Here is a 25,375-nt window from a genome sequence, read left to right on the forward strand (position 1 = left end):
TAATGCAGTCGTTTTCTCCGCGTGTGTCTGTGAGGCGGAGAAAACGGTCCCCGTCACATTGTCGACCTTCAGGCCACACACACACACACACACGGAGCACCTCAACCATCCCAATGCTCCCTCCTCCTCCTCGCCTCTCCAATCTCTCTTTTTGTTTCGTCGTCGCGTCGTCAGAATATCAGCTACACCACACCACACGCTCACACACGCGCGCACGTTTCCTTTCCTTAAGAGGCTCATTTCACCCTGTCGTTGAGAGCCAAGGCATTCTCAGTGGCGTGCATACACACACAGTAGAAGTACATTGGTGTGTGTCTGCCTGGCCGTACCCTTCGCTTCCTCTCCTTGCCGCGGGTTAGCACCACCACCACCACCACCCCCTCCTCCCCCCGACCGCAATGGCCGACGAGCGCTTTGACTCCATGCTGCTCGCGATTGCACAGCAGCAGCAGGGCATCGACGGCATCCTCGACACCTTCTTCTCTTTTCTGAGCCGCAAGACGGACTTCTTCACACAACCTGAGATGGCGCGGCGCAGCGTGCAGCAGGTCATGGACCGGCACGTGGCTGCAGCCGAGGAGAAACAGCGCAAGGCGAAGGAAGCCCAGGCGGCCGCGCAGCAGCAGTCGGCGCGCACCTCCTCTCGAGTGGAAGTACTGGAGAACGAGGAGGAGTCGAATGCGGTGGCTGCTGCGCAGGCCGCCAAGGAGGCTGCAGAGAGGAAGCAAGAGCTCGAGAGGGCGCAGCGCGAAATATCGGAGGCGGCGGCGAAGAAGGAAGCAGCGGCGCACCAGGTGGAGACGGAGGATGCGAAAGAGGCCTTTGCCGACACCGGCGATATCCCGCGCGGACTTCCACCCACCGCCTCCAATGGCTTCGCCTACGAAAAGTACATCTTCTCCCAGTCGCTGCAGGAGGCTGAGGTCCGCGTGCCGCTGCCGGCAGCGAACGTCAAAGGGAAGCAGGTGAGCGTCGTGATCACGTCCGGACACCTGTCGGTAGGGATGAAGGGGCAGCCGTCCATCGTGGATGGCGATCTGTACGCCCCGGTGCGTGCTGAGGAATGCATGTGGACCATCGAAGACGGCAAAACAGTTGTCGTGACGCTATTCAAGTCCAACGCGATGGAGTGGTGGAAGACCATCTTCCAGGGCGATCCGGAGATCGACCTGCAGAAGGTGATGCCAGAGAACTCGAAGCTGGATGACCTCGACAGCGACACCCGTCAGACGGTCGAGAAGATGATGTACGACCAGCGCCAGAAGATGATGGGCAAGCCCACCTCCGACGAGCAGAAGAAGCACGAAATGCTGCGCAAGTTCATGGAGGCGCACCCCGAGATGGACTTCTCGCAGGCGAAGTTCTGCTAGGCAGCAGAAGAGCCCCCTCTCTCTCTCTCTCGCTGTGCCCCTCCCCCACTCGATCGGGAGACGCCGTTATGACAGGGTGTGTCGTGTGTGTGTGTGTGTCTGCAGCTCAACGCACACGCGCTCTTTCCCCTCTTTTTCACCTCTCTTTCCGAAGGGTAATGTGTCACCGGTGTGATGCAGATGAAATGCGTATCCTCTTAACGATAAGGATCGAGTGCGCTGCACGCCCTCACAAACGCCCGTGCGGGGGGGCACCCCTCCCTCCCCCCTGTTCCTGATACACGCACCTGTTCCCACAGCCGCACCAAACAGCCACACGGCTAACACTCGACTCGCCGTCACTGACGTGTGTGTTTTTTTGGGGAGGCGGAGGATGTGAACAGCGGGCTCATCCTTGCCGCCTCCACAGCTTTGCTTTTACGAGGAAACGTGAAGTATGCCTGCCAGGCCACCACTGAAAGGTCATCCTCTCCAGAATACGCGTGTCATGCCGCCAACCACCATCTTCGCCCGCCCCTCCTCCTCTCTCTGTTCGCACCCGCACCATTCCATGCAATGCACTTGGCCACACAGATCGTGCCACCCTGTGGGGCTCCGCCAAGCGACAAACTTCCAACGCTTCTCTCCCGCGTCCCCCTCCCCCCCCCCACACACACATACACACCTGCCGCTGCAGTCGTCGGTCATATTGCCCTGCCCTCTCCTTTCCCCTTCCCCCCATCTCTTGGATCCTCGCGATGCCCCAAGAGGCGGCCCACACGGCACCGGCGGCGCCCCACGGCGATACACCGTCGGGGGCAGATGACGTCGAGGAGGACAAGTGCTGTTGTTGTTGCAAGTGCGAGAGCCATATCGCCAGGCTCGAGGCGCAGAACCACCTCCTCCAGGAGAGGCTGTCCCAGATGGATATGATGCACGCGATCAGCGCTGCTAAAACCTCCATCAACCGCACTATCCTGACGGCGCTGGAGGAGGAGCGGCAGTACCTCGAGCAGGCTTTATTGCCCGTCCACTACAACTTCCCCAAGGGTGCGGACTACAGCGAGCTCCCCACCTACCCAAAGCGCCCGCATTTCGACCGGGCAGCGAAGCATCCCAGCACGCAGGTCGTCATCTTCGACGGCTGCCCTAACGACCCGTATCACCCGAGCTCGATGCCGATCTACCAAACGGCGACCTTTGTGCAGCCCGACATTGAGGTGTTCGGTCCGTATGACTACACCCGGAGTGGCAACCCGACGCGGACAGCCATCGAGACCCTCGTCGCCAACCTCGAGGGTGCGCATGCTGCCTTTGCGTTTTCGTCCGGCATGGCGGCATTGCAGACGCTCGTGACCACGCTGCACTCTGGTGACGTCATCCTCGCCAGTAGCGACCTTTACGGAGGCATGCACCGTCTCCTGACGCAGGTGACCTCCTGCCTCGGGATTATCGTTGTCTTTGTGCCGACGTGGGATGTCGAGGCGGTGCGCAAGGCTCTCGTCCAGAATCCGGGGGCGAAGCTTCTGCACCTGGAGAGCCCCACGAACCCGCTGATGCGCATTGTGGACATCCGTGCTGTCTGCGCGCTTGCCCACGCGCACAACGTGAAAGTGTCCATCGACAACACCATGATGTCGCCGCTTCGCTGCACCCCGCTCGCCCTCGGCTGCGACTACTCGATCCACAGCGCCACCAAGTTCCTCTGCGGCCACAGCGACACCATGTGCGGTTTCATCTGCGTCAAGTCCGAGGAAGATGTGAAGCGCGTGGCCTTTCTACAGAATGCGCAGGGCAACGCGCTGGCCCCGTTTGACTCCTGGCTGCTCCTGCGCGGCATCCGCACGCTGTCCATCCGCGTCGAGAAGCAGGAGCTGAACGCCATCGCAGTAGCGCTGTTCCTGTCGCGCCAGGGCCACGTTGTGTCGCGCCTGCACTACGCTGGCCTGAACCCCGCGACATGCCCCCAGATCTCCTCCCTGACGGAGGAAAGCTTCTACTTGCATCGCTCGCAGACCTCCGGCCCAGGTAGCGTGCTCTCTATCGAGACCGGCACCGTTAAGCGCTCCAACGCGTTTGTGCGGGCGTGCAGGCTGTTCAAGCTCACCGTTAGCTTCGGAGGCTGCAACTCGCTCGTGGAAATGCCTTGCCTCCTGTCGCACGCCTCCATCCCAAAGGAGAAGCGGATGCTGCCAGCCGACCTGATACGACTGTCGGTGGGTATCGAACAGATAGAGGATATTCTTGCCGACCTCACGCACGCCATTGCCGCCGCGGCGGCTGTCGACGACAGCGAAGAGTCCTGTTAGCATTACCGCTTTCCTGTCGTTTTTCGCTCCCTTTACTTTTCCTTGGAGCGCAACCGTGAGGAGGTGGCTGCGTGTCTGCGTGCTACTCGGTTGGCGCCAACGGCGTACGGCGAATCTATCTAGTGGTTGTGCTGCTGCCCCCACTCCTTCGTTCTCTGTGTCGCGAGCTCTCGCCCTGCAGTCCCGCCCGCCTTCCTCAGGCTCATCTCCGCCTCTTTCTCTCTCTATCGCGTAAAAGGGACACGCCCATCGCACTGGGGGTGTGTGAAGAGGGGGGAGCCATGCGCACGGAGAGGGGGGAGGCGGGGGGCCACTGGGGGCACTCCTGCCACTCCAGAATATTCTCTCACCCCCACGGCACCGGTAAGCGTGGGAAGCACAGGTGGAGCTCTTGTTGCTCTCCGTCGCTCGCCTCTCCCGCAGCCTTCCCTCCCTCTTTTCCTGACGTGCTCTCTCTTAACTTACTGTCTGTGTGTGTGTGTGTGTACGTGCGCGCGCGCTTCTAAGCGCTAGTCTGCTCGGGCCCTGCTCTGCGCCCCTGCTCAGCACAGTGCGCACGAAGAGCTGGTGATATATATATATATATATATATGTATGCACATATGTGATGGGCAGCTCCGCTGCCCCTCCCCCCCGTTCGCCCTCTTTTCTCGCTCAGTCGCTCCGCTCCGCCTATCCCTCCCCTCCCCTTCCGGCCTCTCACGGATATGCAGGGGAAAAGAATGGAGGTGTGGAGGAGCTCCCGCGAGAGGGGTGGCATGACGGCATCGGTAACCACGCACACAGTTTGGGTAACCGAACGTATGCAGGTGTTATATCCTCGCGCCTAGCAGAGCAACTGCGCAACGGACTTTGTCGGGGAGCGAAAGGGTCGCGCATTTCTTTGTACTGACGCCGACAGTGTAGTTTTTCGGCTCTCACTCCCTCGTTCTGCGCCTCATGCACATATGCACAGAGTACACTGCACCTGCGGCGCTCGCTCTGACCTCCCTCCCGGCCCACCCTTGCCTGTGTGTGCGGGGTGTTGTGTCAAGCTCCGCTTTCTCCTCTCACCAACGCGCAAGGATAGAGGGATGGGAGCAGTGATGTCTGTCTACGTGTGTGTGTGTGTGTGTGGAGAGAGAAAGAGAGGAGGGGGAAGGGGAGGTATCGCTCCGCCTCTCGAAGTTGTTGGTTGCCTCCATACCTCCCCCCTCCCCATTACCACCACTCGCACAGCCACAGCTGTGTGCGGCATCACGAAAGAGATGTCGGCCATACACATACACACACAGGCACAGAAATCCTCTCCGCTCTTCTCGTGATGCATTGTGTTCGCAGTGGTGGCGATCGGTGATGGCGGTGCTTTCCTGTTTGCTCCCCATTTCGGGAGTGTGTGTGTATCGTTTTTTTTGCTCGATTATTTATTTATTTTTTAATTTATCTGCGTCCTTTCGTTGGTTCCCGTTGCCGTTCGATGCCGGTCTCCGTCCGCCTCTCCCCTCCCCTCACCACGTTGCAAAGCACCGATGTAGCCGCGCGCGCGTGGGCATGTCCAGGGCAGGTGCGAGGGACGCGCGGACTCCGGAGGCCATCCACCACAACCCGAACAACAGCGGAGAAATGTTTTTTGTTTCTCTTCCCCCAACGCCTCCATTGTCTCTCCGCTCAACACAACACACGAGTGAAACGCCGCTTCACCACGCAAACGACGGCGTACTGGGCGCCATGAGATGCCATGTAAACTGGAAGGTGTGCCTCCCTCGCCACCCCCTCTTCATCATTCCGGAGCTCAAGCAGTTACAGTTGCTGGAGAGCGATGGCGCGCAGCGAGTGTAAGCGTCGTTTCCTCTTGTCTCTTTGGCCCACCGTTTCGGATGAAGGCAGGCACTCCTTCGCGGGACGGCGATGAAGCCGTCATCGTCGTCGCTGCCGCGACCAACACCAGAGAGAGAGGCCGACAACGCGCACACCATTCGCCTCTACCCTTCCATCAACCGCCTGTGCGGCCCATTCGTTTCGTCGCGCACATGCTGCGTCCCCATCCTCTATCTTTCAACGCACGCATTGTTTGACTTCTAGCACGCACACACTTGCACACAGACACACACACAGAGATAGAAACACACACAGGCACACTGAAAGGGGGCATTCACACGGCTCCTCACCCGAGGTCGGCATTCTCCCTGGTTGTGGTGGATAGGCTCGCTCAACCTCCTCGTTGTTCGCCTCTTGCGTCGGAGTCTCTCCGCCCCTCCCGTGGGACGCAACAAACAAAGAGGCGGAGGGCCGATCCGGGGAGGAGGAGGAAGAGGGGGTGGGCGCAACCCGTGTTTGAAGGCGTATTCGCTCTACCGCCTCCGTCGTTTCCCAGCGCACACATTGCCGTCCCCCGCGCCTTTGTGAGTGAGTGAGTGAGTGTGTGTGTGCGTGTGTTGAAGAGGAAGTGTGGTAAGAGAAAGAGCGTCGTCCACTCCCATACACGCAGTCCATGCGTGCTGCCTCGCCCATGGCGTTTGCGTCAGCCTTTGTACGGGCGGCGGCCCTGTCCCTGCCGCTGCTATTGCCGTTGCTCGTCGTGCTCGCGGCTTGGGGAGCGCCCGTGTCGCAAGCTGAGGTGATCGCCAACAAAGAGTCCAGTCTCTCGTGCGCAAAGACTGTGCCGACACCGTGGCACGTGGCCCCCTCGGCGCCATCCCTGTACCATGCCGCCGATGAGGCGCCGCGTCTGCACGTCGCCGTCCTAAGCATGCCATTGTGGGGACATTTCAACCCCCTCTGGGCTATCGCGGAGGAGATGGCTTATCGCGGCCACACAGTCACGTGCGTGGTGGAGAAAGCGGTGTGGTGTGAGACGCTGCTGCGGCAAAGCCGGCACACGGCGCCGCTCGTGTTCACCAACCTCAGCGCAGCGGCGTACGCAAGGCCGGCGGCAGAAGGCGCCGGCCCGCTTGATGTACAGTGTGTCGTCATCCCACACTACGAGAAGGTGTTCACGGTGCGCACTTTTCATGCCGCTGTCAATGCGCAAACTGCCCTCATTGCCTTCCCAGCATTCTTGGAGGACATGTTCAGGCACTACGAACTGGCGCTACCAGACTACGCGCGGGTGGCGCAGGCCATCAATGCCACTCTGCCCCTCACGACGCTCCTTTGCGACATCGCCACCTACGCGTGCGCCGCCCTGGGCCGCAAGATGGACCTTCCAGTCGTCAACGTGTTACCTCCCATCGAGCCGCCGTCCGTCGGTCTGCAGGCCATGTTGACGGCAATAGGGCTCGGCTTTGAACACCACAGGACCCGCCGCACCCGCATCGCTGACTTTGCCTTCAAATTCGTCGCCGCCGCCGCCGGGTTCAGCCTTGTGCGCAGACTCGACCGTGTACGCACCGCCAACGGTATCCCGCCGCTTCAAGACGACTACGACGCGGCGGGTATGTATGGCCCGATCATCAGCCCGATTTCGTGGGGGCTTGGCATCCCGCAGCCCCTCTGCCCCAACATCCACCAGGTCGGTTCGCTGAACACCCGTGATCAGCGCCAACCCTACCGCCAACGGGACCTGCCGCTTGACCTCACCGCTTTCATGGACGGCTGCTTGCAAGGTGTCATCTACGCAGACTGGGGCACCCTCACCTTGCCAGACCCGACCCTGGAGGGTCACTTGCAGGACGCGCTCGTTGAGGCCGCCCCTTTCTGTGTGGTGTGGAAGCGACGCGCCGCGCCAACAGGGCCACCGCTGCCGGCCGCCCGCTTCTATGTGACGACCTGGCTGCCGTCGACGGGAGCGGTTCTGAAGCACCCGAACACGCGCATGTTCCTCACGCATTGCGGCGACAGCTCTTTGCTGGAGTCCATCGAGGCGGCGGTCCCCATGGTCGTCGTTCCACTCTCCGCCGATCAGGCAGATGTTTGCCAGCGCGTCAACGAGGTGGGCATCGGCCTTACAGCCAGCAAAATGAACGCCTTCACCCGCGAGGGCGTAGTCGCCGCCATTGTAGCTGTTCATCAGAGCCACAAAACCACCGTGCGAAAGCTGCAAAAGCTGCGCACCATCGTCCATGCATACGGCGGCCCACAGCGCGCTGCTGACATCATCGAGAGTCGCCAGTACAACTTGCTTCTTCACCGGAACACAACGCTCGAGGTGTGCACGGGCCTTTCGGGCCCGCTGCGAACCGAGTACACCCTCGCCGTGTGGTCGGCCGTTCTGGTGGCGGGTGGACTGGTGTGGATGTACGTGCTCCGGTGTGTGTGTGGGTGGTGGCTACCAATCTTCGCAGCGTGGCCAATCCTCGGGCGCACGCACCGCTCTGTCAACGGCAAACGCGGCACAGACCCAGCGCCGTCGCGTGCGCAGGCGGTTCCACGGCCATACAAGGCGTACAAGCAGCTGTGAGACTAAAGAAGCCACTTTAAGGAAGATCTGGTCAACACCCGCCGTGCGGCCCCGCGCAAAGCGGCCAGGCGGGCCCCAAGGGCGCCCCCGACCCCCGCCCGCCCTCCCCCTGGCACCAAACCCTCCCCGCCACCACTAGACCCAACCCCAGCCCTCCCCCCCACCGCCAACCGCTGCCACAAACGGGCCCCCGCCCTGGCGAAAGCGATGGCAACGGCCAGCCGCCAAAGGAAGGAAGCGCGACCGGAGCCGATGCCAGAAGAGAGCCAAACGCGGTGAGCCGCCACCAAGGCGGCCAAGCCCCCGACCCGCAAGGACCCCCTGGAGTAGTTGAGGGCGGCGGTTCGCCACCGCCACCGCGAAACCTGGGGCGCCATGGGGCATGACATTCTCGGCGCGTCATGGCCCCTGGGCGTTTGGTGAGCGCGGGGGCCCCCAGCAAGCCCCCCGCCCCCGAAAGCACCACCCCTTTCCAAAACAGCCGGCACCCGGCCCTTTCTGCCCTCCCAGTGGCGCCGAAAGCCACCCGTAACACGAAAGCTGAAAGGTGACAACTTTCCAAGCACCTCAAGAAGTCACACGCCAAGCATTTAAATTTCTGTCTTCCGGGAAGCACCGCACGAACAAACACCCCAAGCGCAACAGCACCCCCCACCACCCATACAAAAAAGGTACGCGTCACAACTCCTAGGGGAAACGAAAGTTCTAAAGGCCAAACCCAGCGTTTCCCTAAAACTCCGTCGGCAAACCTCAACGGCGGGAGGCTAGAGCTTTGCGAAGCACTGAAACAGCCGGCGAAAGGGGGTTTTGCGAAGCGGCGGGGAGACCGCGCGCCCACCTCTCTACGCAGGCACCCCTTTGCTCACCGCATAATTTTCACACAAACCGCAAGTCGTCGGCAAAGCAGCAAAGCCTTTTCATTTCCCACAGCGCAACCGCCCATGTGTTTGAAATGTTTGAAGAAGCCGCCCCTCCCCACACACACAAACACACGGACCCCAGGCTTCCGAAGAGGGGACGCGCACAGACGGAAGCGCCGCCTGGCTAAGACACAGCGCACCCCGGGAGGCCCAGAAGTTAGGGTTGGGTTGTTCGCGGCCCCTTCGCCACGGCTAGCCCCATGGACCGCCACCGCCCATCACTCGGCTTTTCGCCGAAATGCTTTTTGCCTGTACCCATGCGGTCCTCTGGCTTTTCCCGCCGCTGAAAACCCTAGGGTGGGGCGCCGGGTCCCCGCCGGCCGGGCGGCGGCTTTTCCGGCAGGCTCGCCCGCGCGGGGCGCGGGAAAATGGGGCCCCCGGCCGCCCCGGCGGGCCCCTTTCGCCCCACGGCACCCGCCCAGCCAAAGAAAAAGACAGCGGCGCACCCTGCCGCCAGGATCCCCGCCAACCAAACCGCCACGCGGGAGTGTTGCGAGAGAGGAAAGCGCGACTGGAGAAGAGTATCATGTAAGTGGCTGGCGCTCCTGCTAGTCGCGTGCGCTTGAGCAGCCCTCCTCCACATTTGGGGAGCAAATCTCGCCGCGGCTTCGCTGCGCTCGCGGGTCTTATTTCTCCTGTAAGCAGACTTCTGGCCAGGACCAGTCCTCGTCCCCCTCACGGCGCGTGGGGCACACCGCCGGGGACGCTGGTCGACAGAGCACGCCACTATTGTTTTATGGGAGAAACCACACACAGACATTAGGCTGCTCGCGGGACGGGCGAAAGGTACATACGGGCTCCGCCCGCGAGTGCGCTTATACTTAGTGGTGGGCCCCTCGCTGCGCAGTCCGTGTCGGCAGCACCCCCCGAACAGCACCCACGGGCTGATGGGGTGTCGGCGCGTCTGCACCCTAACAGGATGGGGGGAACTAGGGAGCCACATGGCAGCATGCTGACTGGGCGCAGCCTCATCCACTAATAAGGAAAATAAGACATCAACCGATCACAGAGGAAATCAACGCATAAAAATCGCAGAAGCGGTGTACAACGGGCTGCGGTTACGAGATCGACGGGAAGAAACAAAATATCACAATCTCCTACGGCACAGCCGATTGTTACGGGACACAGCAGCTTCGACAGGCACCCTCGCTGCCGCTACCGGGGGCCTGTCAACAACCTCCTGGGCGGGCGGGTGGGCGTTTTTTCCCCCTAAACTATTCTGCGAAAGGCGATGGTGGCGTGGAGGGCGAGAGGGCTTCGCTTCTTCACCAGGTATCCGCCGTTTGCGTGCAGAGCACCCATGCGTGTGCAGGAGAGACGGTGGGAAAACGCAGAGGGAGAGGTAGAGCCATCGCCCCGCGCACACAAGGTGGCGTCCGCGCGTTTCCGGTGCAGTGTAACCTGGCCAGCAGGCCGGGCCTCCGGCTTACCTCCGCCCCACCTGGCGGGACAAAAAACGCACCGAGCTCTGCCGTCCGATTGGCAAGCGCACCCTACATTACCCGACACGCTCTAACCTCGCACGGTTGAGCTTTACAAAGAGGTTTCTTCCAAAAGTGAGTATAGATGCTTAGGAAGGCTTCTCTTACAGTCACCTTTCCGGGAAGAAACTCAACCAAGGGTCCCCTGGACAGTGCGAGCCTTGGCAGGTCTCATTTCAGGGCGCTTTGGCCCCCAAATCACCGCCCTGGCAACAAATAGGGGTTTTGGGGGGCGCGGCACGCCCCAGGCGTTTAAGAGGCTTTATTGCGATTCAATTAAAATTTAGCAAACAAATACCGACAGGGTCCCGCAATCAAAGATTTGCCCGCGTCCCAACGCTTTCGGAACCGGTGTGTGTGTGGGGGGTAGGCAAGGCTGTTCGCAAGGTTGCGGGGCCGACTTGCTTCTCTTCGAGTGGCCCCACCAAAAAGAAAGCAGGCAAAAAAGTACCTATTTCATCCAAGACAAACGGCTGCACAACTTCACCCCATTGCATGATCTAACAGAATCGAAAGAAACCACACGTCCACAGCTGGCGCCAAAGCCGCCGTTGCAAAAGCACTGCGCAAAAAATATGTAAGCCAAGCACGATACCTAGCACAGGAGAGCCCCCTTGAACCAAAGCAGTCCAGGGCACAGCCACGTTCAAACAAACCCCAGAAGACCACGTCTCCAGACACTCCCCTTTGCAGAAAGCCCAGCGAAACCCTGACTTTACAAAAAACAATAACAGGCTTAGCGTGCCAATGGCCCCGCGCCAAAGCAGCCTGAAAAGGAAGAGGGCGGTGCCCAGCCTCAAGCAAGCGCACGCGAATATCTAGCGGGAGAGGATTTTTTCCATCTTTTCCAAGGGCCCGGCTCCCCTCCGCTTCCTTACCCCCGTCTAAAAATTTAACGCTTAGGCCCTGGGCCAGAGAAGGAGGGCGCGACCAAGAGACCGAGGGCCGCCCTCCTTCGACGGCGCGTGGTGACCAACGGGCCGAAAGATCGCCCCCGTCACCTTTAAGCATAAAGGGCATCCTTTTTCCGAAGTATTTTCTGGGATTCGGAAGAAAAGCCCAGGGCCTTGGCTTTGCGCACGCGGGCCAGGTGCGGGCATGGTGGGGGCTCTGTGGCGCCATACGATGGCCTAAAGGATGCGCCGCCGACCCCCGCACCCCCATCTTTGAAGCCCAGCCCCATTTTCGATACTTGAAAGGGTTGCTGGATCTGCTTTTCAGTGGCGCTAGATGCTTTTTGCAAATCTTTGGCCAGCATTCTAACCCGTCTTTGCGCTAGGGTGCGGCGAAATGGGCTTTGTGTCCAGGGCAATTTTTGGCCTGCGCCAGGGGGTTGGTGGGGGTGGTGCCTGTGGCGTTTTTGGGGGCGCCCGGCGGTTTTCCATCCCGTGACGCCACGGTAATGACTGGAAGCCTCCTCTTTTAGCGCCATCTCCATCCTCGAAAGGATAAAGCTAAATAAACGCCCAAAGCGGGGTGCCGGGCGACGGTTGCGCCACGAAGAAGCCCAGCGGCAGCACAACACACCACCAGCGGATTTCTCTAGGGGTAGGCAGGTTTTGTGTCGCTAGAGGGTTGCTAACGAAATGTGCCCCCGCTTCCCCTCAGCGTCTTCTTTTGGGGAGGCCGAGGCAAAAAGGCAAAGCGCAACCCACACGCGATGGGAGAGAAGGCGCGCGAAAAGGCACGCCCAGTGGCTTCCGCCGTCGCTGCCTTTGGCATCTGCTGCTCCTCGTGCGCTTCCGTTGGTGTGTTGCTTTGATAGCTTGGTTATCGGGAAGGGGTTCGTGGGTGATGCAGGTAAGCAGCTTCTCTTTTGGCGGTGTGTGTGGGCGCTTTTGTGTTTTTTTGGTGATGCTTGGCATCGGCCTTGCTGCTCTTTCTGCTCCCCTGCCCCCCTTTCGGCCGTTCGGCCTCCAGGAAAGCCTTTGTTGCGAAATAAGTTTTATGCTCTCGGAGGAAACGGGGTTTCGGCGTAAAGTGGTCTTAAGGAGGGATCGGGGGGGGTCTTGTGTTCTAGCTGCGCGTTCGGAGGCGTGTGCGGGGCTTGCGGTGGTTTGGTGCCGCGCCGGGGGCTTGGCAAAAACAAAGGGGGCGGGCCCCCCAGGCGCTTTTGTTCCGCCTCAACTTCTGCCCGCCCGCCGCCTTCACGCGCGGAGCCCCCTATAAAGACCGATATTTTTGAGCAGCCTTCTCCGTTCTTTGGTCGTGGCTTCCAAAAAAGGGGCCGGCAAGAGCGCCTGCGGGCTTCTAATTGGCCTTGCGTTTGCTTAGCTTAGGGCAAGCGACCTGCCTAGCCTAGTCGTGGGGTGGCGTATGTCCGGTTACGTGTTTTTATTGCCCTGTTATCGGTAGCGCGGGTCATCGGTGTGTGTGTTTTGGCTGTGGCAAATGCGACCAGGGCTCTGTGCTCCTTGGCTTTGCGTTTGGCCTTCACTGAATACGCCCTTTTTGCTTTGGCTTTCTTTGCTGCTAGTGATTCGCTTTTTCCTGCTAATATCCTGCATTTGTTTTGTTGGTTTCGTGAATGGAAACTGTTTTGGCCTTTGGCGTTTTCCGGTGCCGGCCCGCCTTCTCGTGGTCTCCTTGCCCCCTTTTGCCCCTAAGTGGCCAAGCCCGTTTTTCCACTGTATACCAGCTGGGTGTGTGAACTTTCTCTTCTTGGCAGACTGCCCAAATGTTCTTCCCCGACGCCGCGAATCTAGCTGCTGTTGTGGTGGGGCGGGCGCGTTGTGCTCTTGCTAAAAATTTGGGGCATTTTATCTCAGAATCTCTATTTTTTCTAAGGGGCTCTTTTTCTTCGCGTTTTCTGGCTTTTTTCAGGTAGCGCAGGCCTTAAGTGGGGGGCGCTCCCCCTCCATGGGCCGTTTTTCCGCCGGCACCATTTTCCCAAGGAGTATTTTTTCGTCCATGAGTTTGTGCTGGTTTCCTCTCGCCTTCCCTGGGGTTGCTGCTTCCGCCGTGTTTTTTCTCCAGCCTTCCGCTCGCGCCCCGTCCGGCGTTCTCTTTGTCTCTTGGTTCCTGCCCTTCCTGTGCTTGGTTTCGCGTGTTCTGCAGGGCGTGGGGGGCTTTTCCCCTTTCCCACGTGCCCACCCGACCGGCCCAGAGGCCGCCGCCGCCCCCCGCCGGAAGTCTTTGCTGCCGCACCCGCCCCCAGCGCTGCCGCGTTGCACGGCAAGCATTTTCTTTTCATGTTCGTTAAGGTTTCTTTGCTATTCCATGTGTGCGTTTTGTTGCTGCTTTGCGGCCCGGCCGGCTTCTGCCTGCTACCCTGTGCGTGCCCAGCGGCTTGCTTATGCATGCTTTTCTGTGTTGGGTTTCTCATAAAACGGGCTTTATGCTGCCTCTCGCGTGCCGGTTCGGCGTGTGTTTGCTTAGCTAAATGCGCGCCGTGGCGGCGGCCAAGAAAACGGGCGCGTACCCCAGCCGCCGCCCCAGCGCGAGGCACGCAACAGAGCGTAGGATGTTATGCTTGGGGTTGGGGGCGACGCGGGTTAAACTAGAAGCGGTTGTGGCCGCATAACTTCAAGTCGGTCGATGGGGGCGTCAGTTCCTTGGGCCCAGCTTATTGTCAAAATCCTTTTGGCCAAGGCCAAAGGGTTGCCCTATTCTATAAAACTGTTTCGAATAGGGGCCGGGCTCGCTGGGGGGGGGTTCGGTTCGTGGCCCGCGCTGGCCTCATGCCCAGGGGGCCGGGCCCATTGGTTTGCGCTGGGCTGCCGCCCCATTCTCGCGCGTTGGGGGCTCCGTTCGCCGCTGCGGGTGCCGGCGGCTCCTTGTTGGGTGCGCCCCTCCCCCCGGCTGGTTTCGGCCAGGGGGGAGGGCGCCGGCGGGGCCGCCCGCCGCGGCGGCCGTTTCCCTCCGGGGGCCAGCCCGTTTTCCGGCCGCCCTTGCCCCCCTCGCAAAAAAGGGGACCGCCCCCGGCGGGCGCGCGTGTGCGTATGTGTGTGTGGCAGGGCGCCAGCTGCCGCAGAGAAAGGAGTGGGGTGGGGTGGATCACTCGAAAGGGGTGCCGAATGGCAGGTGGCATTGGGGCATTTTGTCGGAGCTGATCGGCCTCGCTGTTGGGATTTCTCGCTCCCGGTCTCCCGCATTGCGGGCGAAGTTGTCTGCGACTGCGTGGTGTGGCGCACCTCTGCTCCTCCACACCGTTTTGTGTCCACTATTAAACAAACCCTTTTTTTACGTTGAAATGACAAACTTTCGTGGCGAAGAAAACCTTAGCACTGTACCCTCCGGGGGGGTCCAATACTCCGCCGTGTGTGTGTGTGTGGGAGCCAAGCAGCTCTCATCACTGGCAACACTGCATCGTCTCCGGTGGTGAACGGGATCCAGTGCCCGCGACAGAGATCAGATCGTTTTGTCGCCGCTGAGGCTGGCAGCGGTCAGGTCCTGGGTGTCGTTGCGTCAGAGACCTGCGGCAATGAGCATGCTTGCTTGGACCACCCATAATGCAAGGCGAAGTGTCTGCGTGGCTCAAATATACCCCCATCCAGCATAAACGGAGCAGCTGTGATGTGGACACGTGGAGCGCGGGGTGGGTGGGTATGGTTTGAGACAGAGGCCCGGCGCCGCTGACTGAGTCGGCATTCAAGTAACGCCTGCCGACTCGACTGCTTCGCACCCAGCGATGGGGCCCGCGGCGGGGCGGGGAAAGCGGCGCTCAACCCATGAGCCGCGGCTGAGACTGGGCGGGTTGAAAAGCAAAGAGTTGCGTGACCACTGCGCGACAGTGGCCTTCGCCAAGAGCGGGAGGGGGGGGGATGGGGGAAGGGAAGAAGAGCCGCTTTCCGGAACACACCACAAAGAAGTAAACATATCGAAACGCGCAAACACAGACGTGCCTGCCAATCGCCTGCCGGAGGGGCGCAAGCACGGACGCGCCGCCTGTGCGTAGGTAGGACCTGCCCCCTTCGTAGTTCTTGAGCGCCTCTTCCCTTCCTGCGAAGGAAGGGGGATGGGCACCCACGCACTAAAACGCAACGACCGCAACGGGGACTCCAGCGTTTAGGTGGCGCCGAGTTCTCCTTCCGGTCACCGTCCTGGCGGTGGGTGTGCGAACAGTATCCGATTCGGTGTAACCCCACACGCTGGCGGCACGCATGTCGTTCTTTTGCATAGCCGGAAGCGAGGGCGAGAGTAAACAGCTCGGCGGTTCACCCGACATGCTGCGGCGAGTGCGTAGCACGCTCTCTCCATCCACCTGGGAGAGCCCGAGGCGTTGCGTGGGTGTGGACTTGCCACTCCTCGTTGTCCATCGAGAGAGTGTCCGTCGCGCAGGAGGAGGGCGGCGACAGTGGCCGAGGACATACGCGCGCCGCGCCAAAGTCGTCGCCATGACTGCCAATGAGGAACGTGCATGAGCGGTGCCGGAATAGGTCGTCCAGTTTTTTTGTCATCAGTGCATGCGCACGTGCAGGTGGGGAGGACTCCGGTATGATGGTGGCAGCGACCCCCGGCCCGCATGCGAAGGGGAGCGTTTTCCTTGACATGCGGTGCATAGACTTTGTTTACCCTGACCAAACGCGTGACCTCTCACGCTCGATAGAGAGATCACCGAGGCATACCCACAAAGACGAGGGGACGCAGAGACCTTCCGCACACGCGGAGCACTCCCTCCAGCTTTGCCGTCTCTTCTCGCCTTGCTCAGATAAACGAAGGCCGAAGAATAGTAACAGTGTAGTTGGTTGGAGAAAGTTTTATCTTTTTTTGTACCCGTTTTCTCGCATTGGGCACCGGAGCAGATCATTCGAGAAGTAAAAGAGGGTGTTTGGTGAAGACATAAGCTCAGCAAAAAAGAGGCGCGTGCCTCCCAGTGTGCACGTGCATGTGCGCGTTTGTGCTTCGGGTGAATGGTGAGCACCAAGCGCCGCCAGCCCCTGTCGCCAAGAACCCACCGCATCATCTGCGACCATTAACATCCCCCTCCTCCCTTTATGGGCTCGTGGCGGCCAATAAGTGAACACACCAGAGCGGGAGGGCACCATGACTAACAAACGTGAGGGCACACACACACACGAAAAGCGAAAGGGAATCACGCCGGCATGATCAAGCAAAATTGGAAACAAAAAGGTGAGAAATGGGATCAGCAAAGTTTAGAATGAAGGGGAGGGGGCAACAAAGGGAGGGAGGGGAGGCGTCAGTAGAAGCAAAGATGGCCAAGAAGGCGAGCGAAAAACAGTCGTGCAAAAGCACTTCATGGGGTTAAGAAGAGGAAGGGGAAGGGAAGTCGAAGGGAACGAGAAAGGGGGTCAGAGAGGAGCCAAGTACATGCGGTATGTGGGAGTAGACAGGCATTCCAGCACTCACGCCAGATGCTCAACGCTGCGTGGACACAAGCCACGCTTCTGGCGGATAGCACTGCCCCATCTTATTTCCCATACCCCCGCTTTCTCCCTTCTCGTGTCGCTCTCAAGACGAAACAAAAAATGCTCAAGGCGCGGCTGATCTCTCCCTCTCTCTCTGACTGTGCCATGCGCTCAATCCTGCAGGCGCTCCTCGTTCAGCCGCTTCTGCTCCGTCACTAGCGCCTTCACACGCTTCTCGAACATGCGCGTGTACATGACGGTGAAGGTGAACTGCAGGGCGTGCAGCGCAAAGGCGGCCATAGTCAAGGCGAAGGACGAAGAGAAATCGCAGTAGTCCTTCACGCGCACCTTGCGGCCGACGATGGTGGTGCTGTTCACGGAGGACATGCTGCGCGCGTACACGCCAACGCTGAGGGCCCAGGAGATGAGGATGGTGATCCACACAGAGAAGGACCACGCACACAGCACGGCCGTGTAATCCTGCAGGCACACCACAGCGGCGATGCCAAGGATGTTGACGAAGGAGTAGCACACAGCCAGGATAGCGAACGCGGCCGAGCCGAGCATCATAGTGTAGGTCACCGGCGATGGGAAGCCCTTGTGCGAGATGTTACGCGCAGCGTACCAACTCTCCGAGAAGAAGGAGACGGAGCCACAAATGTGCGCACCCCACAGCGAGTAGCAGAACGGCTTCGAGCCCTCGGTGACCGCCACACCGAGGGCAGCGCTCACGGCCTGTAGGTTCACGCCGATCTTGATAGCCCTGGTGCCATCGACCTTGAAGACATCTGTGGTGGCCGCGGCGATGAGCAGCACGAGGATGATCACCTGCATTAGCGCAGCGAGGGCGATGAACACGCGCTCCAGGTAAGGGATAAAGAGAATGGTGCGACCACCCATCTTCGACTTGCGGCGGTGCAGCGAGGAAGGGCGGCGTGACGTGCGGAGGGAGCTGACTTCTGTCAGGGGCTCGAGGTTTGCGTGGCTGCCTGGCAGCATGGCTGCGACAGAGAAAAAGGGAAGGGTCAAGAAAGCGAGGAAGGGAGCGTCGATGAACGAATGAGAAGAGCCGGAATCGTCCGTGTGTGTGAGTGATGCGGAACTGCGACTGCTATCAACGAGAGGTGAGAGTCAGTGTGAAAGGAGAACGATTCAGCACAAAAAAAATTGGTTCAACCCACGAAGAGCGTGTGAGAGAGCAGCGCAGTGCTGGTGACCCTTCCACGTGTGTGTGAACGGTAGAGAACGCACAGGCATCAACGGAATAGAGGAACGCAGAGAAGTTTAGAGAGGGCAATGCTGTTTGCTTGAATCGAGCATGACGACGTCGGAGAGCGTGCTGTGAGGCAGAAGCGATCACACACTTACACAACGGTCACTTGCGCAAGCACGCAGTGCCGCTGGATACGGCAACCCAAAGCGGCGCCTCGGTCCCGATGGTGGTGGTGGGGATGGGCGGGCGAGAGGATCCTCTCAAGACACTTTCGCCTGGGCGTGCTCTGACTAGTGGAGGTGCACAACGTGGGTGGGAACGGGGGAAAGCCGCGCTAACCTCGTCCACGTGACCACATAGGGCTTTGTTTGATATAAAGGCGTGCTCAGAAATCTTTTTAAATTCCTCTTCGTCACTTGCCGCATGTACCTTCTGCAGCCTCGACGTCGTGGCAGCTCCCCTCTCTGCCTCACTCACCGCCCTCGCAAGTGAGCCTGAGCTTGGTCGAGAAGGGCCATGGAGAGCAGGTTGAGGTGAGGCTGTGAGGTGGTGGGGGTGGGGGGTGGGTGCACTGGAGGCTCTGAGTCGCGAGCTTCACAGCAAAGTGGGGAGACGTACCGTTCCGTAGCCTTGTTCCGTAATGAAGGTGATCCGTCGCTTTTTTTTTCTGTTGTGGGGGGGGGGTAGACGTGCCCGCCGTTTCGTTCCATAGGTACCACCTGCGCTTACTGTTCCGTCTACACGACGCGGTGAGGGATGCTCCGCCGATGACGGACAATGCGAGACGAGACAACACACACTCGCGCGGACGCGCCGCAATGCATGAAGACACGACGGAGGTGTGTGTGTAGAGGCGGCGCCGACGCTCACTTGCACAGAAAGGCATACACAAAGTTGGTTTGTGTACCCCACAGCCGGGCTGGTGAAGGGATGCACCAAAACGAGGAGAGGAACCAAGACGGCAAGGGTGGGGGGAGGAGGATGGGGGGCAAGAAAGGACTGAAATCAACAGCGAAACCGGCACGAGCCAACCACAGAGGGGACAGAGCGAAAGAAACGAAGAGGAGGCTGAGAGCACACACTGAAGAGGGAGAGAGAGGGAGCGGGGGTGGTCGTGGGGGGAGGGACGAAAGCGTATACGCCATGTCACGCGCCACTTGAACAGAAAGAGCACTCACACCCATACGAGGGGAGAGGAGAGGGGGGAGACAGAAACTTCACACGATGCTGTGCGGGTAATAGCACTCCTGTCTGCCTCTGCCAGGCAAAGTGGTGGCGGGTAGAGGCGAAGGAGGAAATGGTTCGAAAACATCAGAAGGGAAGAGCAAATACAAAGAAAATTTGTGTGTGTGTGTGTGTGCAGGCAAAGGGTAGGAGAAGCGCGGGCGTTTCTCTTCGAAGCGGGGGACGTCTTTGCGCGTCTGCACCAGCATCACGTGAAGGTCGCAGGGGACATCCAGAGGACGCTGTACGTCAGAGCAGATGCACCGCACGGACAAACGCACCTGCCACTGTACACCCGTGGGTGCTAACACTCTTTCAGAAGTTTGGTGGAATCAAGGGCATATGTTTCTATGTATATGTGTCTGTGAGTGTGTACGGGCCAATGCCTGTCTGCTTGTGTTGGACTCGCTTCATCATCGCCGTAGCTCTTCGTTCAGATTGGCATGTCATGACGTTCTCATCGTTTCCCCTCAGGAGAAGCCATTCATAAACACACGAGCAAAGGCATACACGTACACACACACACATACACACGCGCATGAAACACAACCCAACAACTAGAGGGAGAAGAGGCGGTCTGTGTGTACAACAGTGAGAGCGAAAAAAAAAGAAAGCGGGTGTGGGAAGAGAGAGGAAAAGGCTTTGGGAAAAGCGATCACAACAGCGACGAAGGGGCCGGGGAGGAGAGCTCCGAAAGCGCTAGCGGAAAGCGTCACACACACACACATAACAGTCACTTGAGTCTCCATCACTTAATGGATGAAACACAACAAAAAGGAAATCAACGCCCTCGCTGTGGGAGCCTTTTTTTTTAATTTTATTTATGCTCATGTCGCTTTGCGTATGAGTGCGTGTGCGCCTGAGGCTGACGCGGAGGAGTCAGTGGTGGTGGTGGTGATGGATGATTGGCGACGTCGGCCAGCCGGCCTCCCGGCCTCCCTTCCTTGCCCCTTCGAGGGAGGCCTCGGTCCTGGCAAGGAAGGGAGGGCGGATCAGGCAGATGCGCAAAGGAATCGACGAAAGCGAAACGAAAGAAAAAAGGGGCTGTGAAATGGAAGAGGGGAAAACACACACAGACACAGAGGGGGGGTCGAGGAGGAAATGCGAAATGACGTATGAAAGTACAAAGAGACTTAACTCAGGGAGAATGGTGGGTGGGGTGAAGGCACCAACACTCGCGCAAAAAAGGGGGTTAGACAACAAGAGAGAGAGGAGAGGAGAGGAGAGGCTGTCGTTATCTTATCCAGCGTGGAGTTCTACTGAGATGAGGACCCCAAAGGGGACGAGGGATGAAAGGGGAACGGGGGGGAGGGATGGCTTGCGTGCGGCGCATTTTCACGGCGACGGACGTGAGCGCGAGAAGAGCGTGGGGAAAAGGGGCGAACGTGCAAGCAAGAGGGGCGGTGCGTTCTCACGAAGCAAAACTTGTGTTCGACCCCTTTCCCAGCTGCCTCTCTGACCTCTCACCTCCCGCCTTCCCCTATTCTGACCCGCTCGCACAACACCAACCGCCGCAGGCATCGAGAAGAGAGCGGGAACCCCCCCCCCCACGCCTTCATGCGACCAGCTGCCCCCCTCTCCCACGACCTTCTCCCATACTTCCCCCTCTCAACGATAGTCAGATAAAACACATATCTTTGAGCTCTCTCGCACGCTTCTTACAACTTACTGCCAGTGGCTCGTACGCCTTTGGCCACCAGTGCCGTTTCTATTTCCTTAGGGGTGAACTCGCCGCACCACCTCTGCTTCGTCGGGGCGTTGCACCACACCGCAACGAAGTACTGGACAAGACCACGCTTTTACTCGGGCAACTCCTTGGGTTCGCCATGAGGCTCCCTATTGAGCTCCTTCTGCTCCGTCACTAGCGCCTTCACACGCTTCTCGAACATGCGCGTGTACATGACGGTGAAGGTGAACTGCAGGGCGTGCAGCGCAAAGGCGGCCATAGTCAAGGCGAAGGACGAAGAGAAATCGCAGTAGTCCTTCACGCGCACCTTGCGGCCGACGATGGTGGTGCTGTTCACGGAGGACATGCTGCGCGCGTACACGCCAACGCTGAGGGCCCAGGAGATGAGGATGGTGATCCACACAGAGAAGGACCACGCACACAGCACGGCCGTGTAATCCTGCAGGCACACCACAGCGGCGATGCCAAGGATGTTGACGAAGGAGTAGCACACAGCCAGGATAGCGAACGCGGCCGAGCCGAGCATCATAGTGTAGGTCACCGGCGATGGGAAGCCCTTGTGCGAGATGTTACGCGCAGCGTACCAACTCTCCGAGAAGAAGGAGACGGAGCCACAAATGTGCGCACCCCACAGCGAGTAGCAGAACGGCTTCGAGCCCTCGGTGACCGCCACACCGAGGGCAGCGCTCACGGCCTGTAGGTTCACGCCGATCTTGATAGCCCTGGTGCCATCGACCTTGAAGACATCTGTGGTGGCCGCGGCGATGAGCAGCACGAGGATGATCACCTGCATTAGCGCAGCGAGGGCGATGAACACGCGCTCCAGGTAAGGGATAAAGAGAATGGTGCGACCACCCATCTTCGACTTGCGGCGGTGCAGCGAGGAAGGGCGGCGTGACGTGCGGAGGGAGCTGACTTCTGTCAGGGGCTCCCGGGCTGCATGACTGTCGTTGAGCATCATTGTGAGACACGCTTCTTTGCGGTTGGGTGAATGTGAGTGGGTGTGCGGGTGGCCGAGACTGAGGGAGCGGCAATGCCGACGGGAAAAAACGAGCGGAGTCGCGAGAGGAGAGAATAGGGGAGAAAAGGAGGCCCAAGTCGGGAAGGGGCTGCGGCTCGATGGGAGTTGCGAGCGATGCGGGGTGGGTGGGACGCCGGCGGATGGTGGGAAGCGGGTGTGTGTGTGTGTGGAGGAGAGGAGGGTGACACCGCTAAACATCCGCGAAAGTGATCAACAGACAGCCACCCTTGCGAGAGAAGGGAGGGAGGGGGGGGGTGACGGAGACATCTGCGCAGCACTGGCAAGCGCGACCCCGACGTTTCCTTCCATAAACGTAAGGATGAAGGATAACGGACCACAGGGGGCGCGTCGGTGGTGGTGGTTGCGGTATGACAGCAGCTGCTTCTGCAGGCGGGTTCACCCCCTCCCCCTCCGACGAAAATATTATAACGCCTTTCCACAAGTAGGTTGGACCACCCATACAGAACAGCGGTTGTATATGTTCTCACATCAACGTGCTCCCTTCTTTGGCGCGTCGCCTGCACTGCTGCCTCACAAGATCACCACAAATCGACACGAAGGCCGCTTCACATTCCCGCGCGTCATAGAAAGAATGGATCGACGCGCTACACATCACCCCGCCAGGAGAACCCCGACGCCGTAGCGTCTGAGGAGAGGCTGCGAAGAGGGGCGGCGCATAGAAGATGATGCTGGCGTTCTACATGCCGAAGGCGTGCTATTGCAATGGCATGCTCGGGCGCCAAGGTGGGTAAGTCCTCGGCAGCCTCTGTTCCCAGTAGCCGAAATCGACGCGGGTAAGCGCAGGGGCCAGAGGATGCGCGGGGCACTTCCACTCCCACCACGAATAGGACGCGGCACCCCGTACAGGATGTGTGCCTCCACAGTCCGTTACTGCCCACGTACGACACGAGTGCGCAACCTCTCAGATCTCCGCCGACCTATTCGGTCGCGCCTTGTCCGACCCTTCTCCTGCCTGCTCGGCCGGCAGTGCGTCACTTGCCCAGCCACGACGCGAATCGCCAGCCTCGGGTGGATAGGAGGAGGCTCACCGTGGGTGAGGGGGACAGCGGTGAATTGGGTCAAAGGGGGAACTGACGAATGGGGGGCATTCGTCGAGACAAACGAGAGAGGGGGGAGGAAAGAATGTCCACGCCGGCTGCGGCCATCGCACGCACACGTGCGCGTATCGGCGGATCATCGGATGGGGACGAAATCAAAAAGTGGCAAAAACTCGTTCGCCGTTGAAATGTGTGCGTGTGTGTGCGACAGTTTGCTCCCGTCGCATGACGCGAGGGCAACCGTTAAATTGATGCGAAGAAAAAAAGGAAAAAGATGTGCCCCAAATGGCCCGCCTGCCGGCCATACTGTCCGACTGGAGCCGCTCTGCCGAGCTGCCCTGCGAGGGGGACGCAACGGAGGCTCACTCGGAGTGGGGGCATCGCTTTCAGAGCCGTGGGGCCGCTCGCCGCCGACAGCGAGGCTACACGCTCGCCCCCCACTCACCACCACCACTTCACGCACTCCGGAAAGCCCGGGCGTGCTACCCACGAGAAGGTGCGTGCAGGAGCTGAGAGGGATCGCGCCGCGAAGGGAACCCCAGCCTTCGGGTAGCTGCATATGTTTCATCCGATTGAATTCGGCTCGGCCACGCTTGCCGCCGGAAGGGCACGGGCAATGGGCCGCTGCGCCGTGCAGCCCCGCCATGATCCTTTGGGACTCTTTCACATGACGACGGCAAAGGCCAATGAGAGGGAGTCGCGAGCGCACCCGTGCCGCGACCCACGGCGCTCCCAACAGCGCATACCGCCCTGTCCTCTCCCACCCCTCCCCCTCCACCGCACTCCACCTTCAACTCGACTGTCCTGAGGCCTAGGGTGGGGGAGGGGAGGGATCACACCATACCGTCACTGGCGGTTCGTCAGTCAGGCCCCTGCCCGTAGCCACGAACGCTCTGCAATCGAAGGGGGGCGAGAACGCCGAAGCCCTCCGTTCCTTCCCAGCCACCCAGGCCTTCGTCTCGGGCAAGGCGAACCGACGGCGCCGAACCCTCCGTTGCCGGGGTACTACCCGCATCGGGCATCGGGAGCGTCTGATGAGTGACTCTTTTTAGGGCTTCCGGCGGAGCACACACCGCATCTCCGAGGCTTCCCCCCTCCCTCGCATCCTCGCCCGGCAGCGCGACTGGGCTGGCTGCTGCTGCTGCTTCCGTTGCCGTGCTTTCCACGTCCGCCACTTCCTATGGTCACTCTCTCGGCCCCTGATGTCGCACCTTTGAGTGGTTGCTTGCGTTGAAGCCGATGCAGCGGGGGGTATCCAAGACCCTACTCAGCTGTGTGTTGCCGGCGGGCGGCTGCTTGGGGAGGGGGGGCGTCATGTAAGCCGTCTCTCGCTCACCCGCCTTTGTCCTCGCCGGCAGCCTCATGGGCGCTTCCTCCCAGCCTCTCCGTGCTCCTCGGCCACCCACCTTTCCGCTTTCGTGAAGCCGTGCGCAGGGAGGTGCCGGCTTCGTCTCAATGGCATGCGGTGCGGTCATGAACCGCTTCTGCGTCTTTCCAAGCGCCTGGAAGTGTGCGACGAGGCCACCCCATCCAGCTCTGTCACACTTCCCCGCCCCCAGATCGTGCTTGGAGCTTGTACCAGGTCGGCTATCGTTGACGGTGCCCACTGAAAATCAGCGTGCGCTGCTGAGCGCATCGCCCGGCCCTGAAAAATGCTCACGTGGCTTGGGGTGCTGGCAGCGCCGCTGTGATCAGCTACTGGGCGTTGCGTGTGCTCTGCAAGCCCCCCACCTCCCCGATGCTGCGCAGGATTAGCCTCGATGCCTCATCCTGCGTGCGACAAGGAATATTCTGTCAGACTGCGAGTGAATGAGACACGCCTGGGTGTAAATGCCGCCTGCAAATCAATGTAGGCTCGCATCGCAGCTGACATACGCACGGCAAAGAGAGAGAGAGACGAACACTCTTTCGTGTTCTCTGCAGCCGACACGAGAGGGGCGAAAAGAGGAGAGGAGGGGTGTTACTGGCGTTCCTTCATCAATGTGAAGCAAGCCGCATGGCGTCATCAACATTGAGTATTCACGCGTACGCGTGAGGGCGGACTTGGCACTGCACGAGCAGACGGAATGGAGAGGGGAGGGGGAAGGGTCACGAAAGGGGTGAGACGGTGCCGGCGCGCGCTTCTTTTTTGAGAGCCTCCTTGCCTTCTACGGTCTCCCCTCCCCGCCCCGCCGTACAGAGAAACGCCCTCTCCCTCTGTTCCTGTAAGCGAGTGCGGAATGTTATCTACACACATGCACAAACGCGCTAAGACACATATAAAGGAAGAGAGGAATCATCGATAGAAGAAAACACTTGCACATACGAGGAGCGAGTACGAAAGTAATCCCCCCCTCTCTCTCTCACACACACACACACGCAAAGCAGCTGAGAGGTGCACCGCTCTGCGCTAGAAGGCTGCGAAAAAGAGGGGGAAGGGGGAGAGAG

The 25,375-nt window shown here is 59.9% G+C and overlaps 3 protein-coding genes across 3 annotated transcripts; all 3 read left to right on the top strand.

The window, feature by feature from the left end:
• Nucleotides 1-398: 398 nt before the first annotated feature.
• On the top strand, nt 399-1,370 carry LSCM1_04845 (uncharacterized protein; the record flags this gene model as incomplete). Its single annotated transcript, XM_067322333.1, has 1 exon — nt 399-1,370. The coding sequence occupies one exon, from the start codon at nt 399-401 to the stop codon at nt 1,368-1,370; it is 972 nt and encodes a 323-aa protein (XP_067180106.1).
• A 737-nt stretch (nt 1,371-2,107) lies between these two features.
• Nucleotides 2,108-3,658, top strand: LSCM1_04846 (uncharacterized protein; the record flags this gene model as incomplete). The annotated part of the gene is made up of 1 exon (XM_067322334.1): nt 2,108-3,658. One exon carries the CDS (start codon nt 2,108-2,110, stop codon nt 3,656-3,658), a length of 1,551 nt encoding a protein of 516 aa, XP_067180107.1.
• Nucleotides 3,659-6,146: 2,488 nt separating this feature from the next.
• LSCM1_04847 (uncharacterized protein) lies at nt 6,147-8,036 on the top strand (the record flags this gene model as incomplete). The annotated part of the gene is made up of 1 exon (XM_067322335.1): nt 6,147-8,036. One exon carries the CDS (start codon nt 6,147-6,149, stop codon nt 8,034-8,036), a length of 1,890 nt encoding a protein of 629 aa, XP_067180108.1.
• Nucleotides 8,037-25,375: the final 17,339 nt, after the last annotated feature.

This window comes from Leishmania martiniquensis, chromosome 14, assembly GCF_017916325.1.
Source record: "Leishmania martiniquensis isolate LSCM1 chromosome 14, whole genome shotgun sequence".
Taxonomy (NCBI): Eukaryota; Euglenozoa; class Kinetoplastea; order Trypanosomatida; family Trypanosomatidae; genus Leishmania; species Leishmania martiniquensis.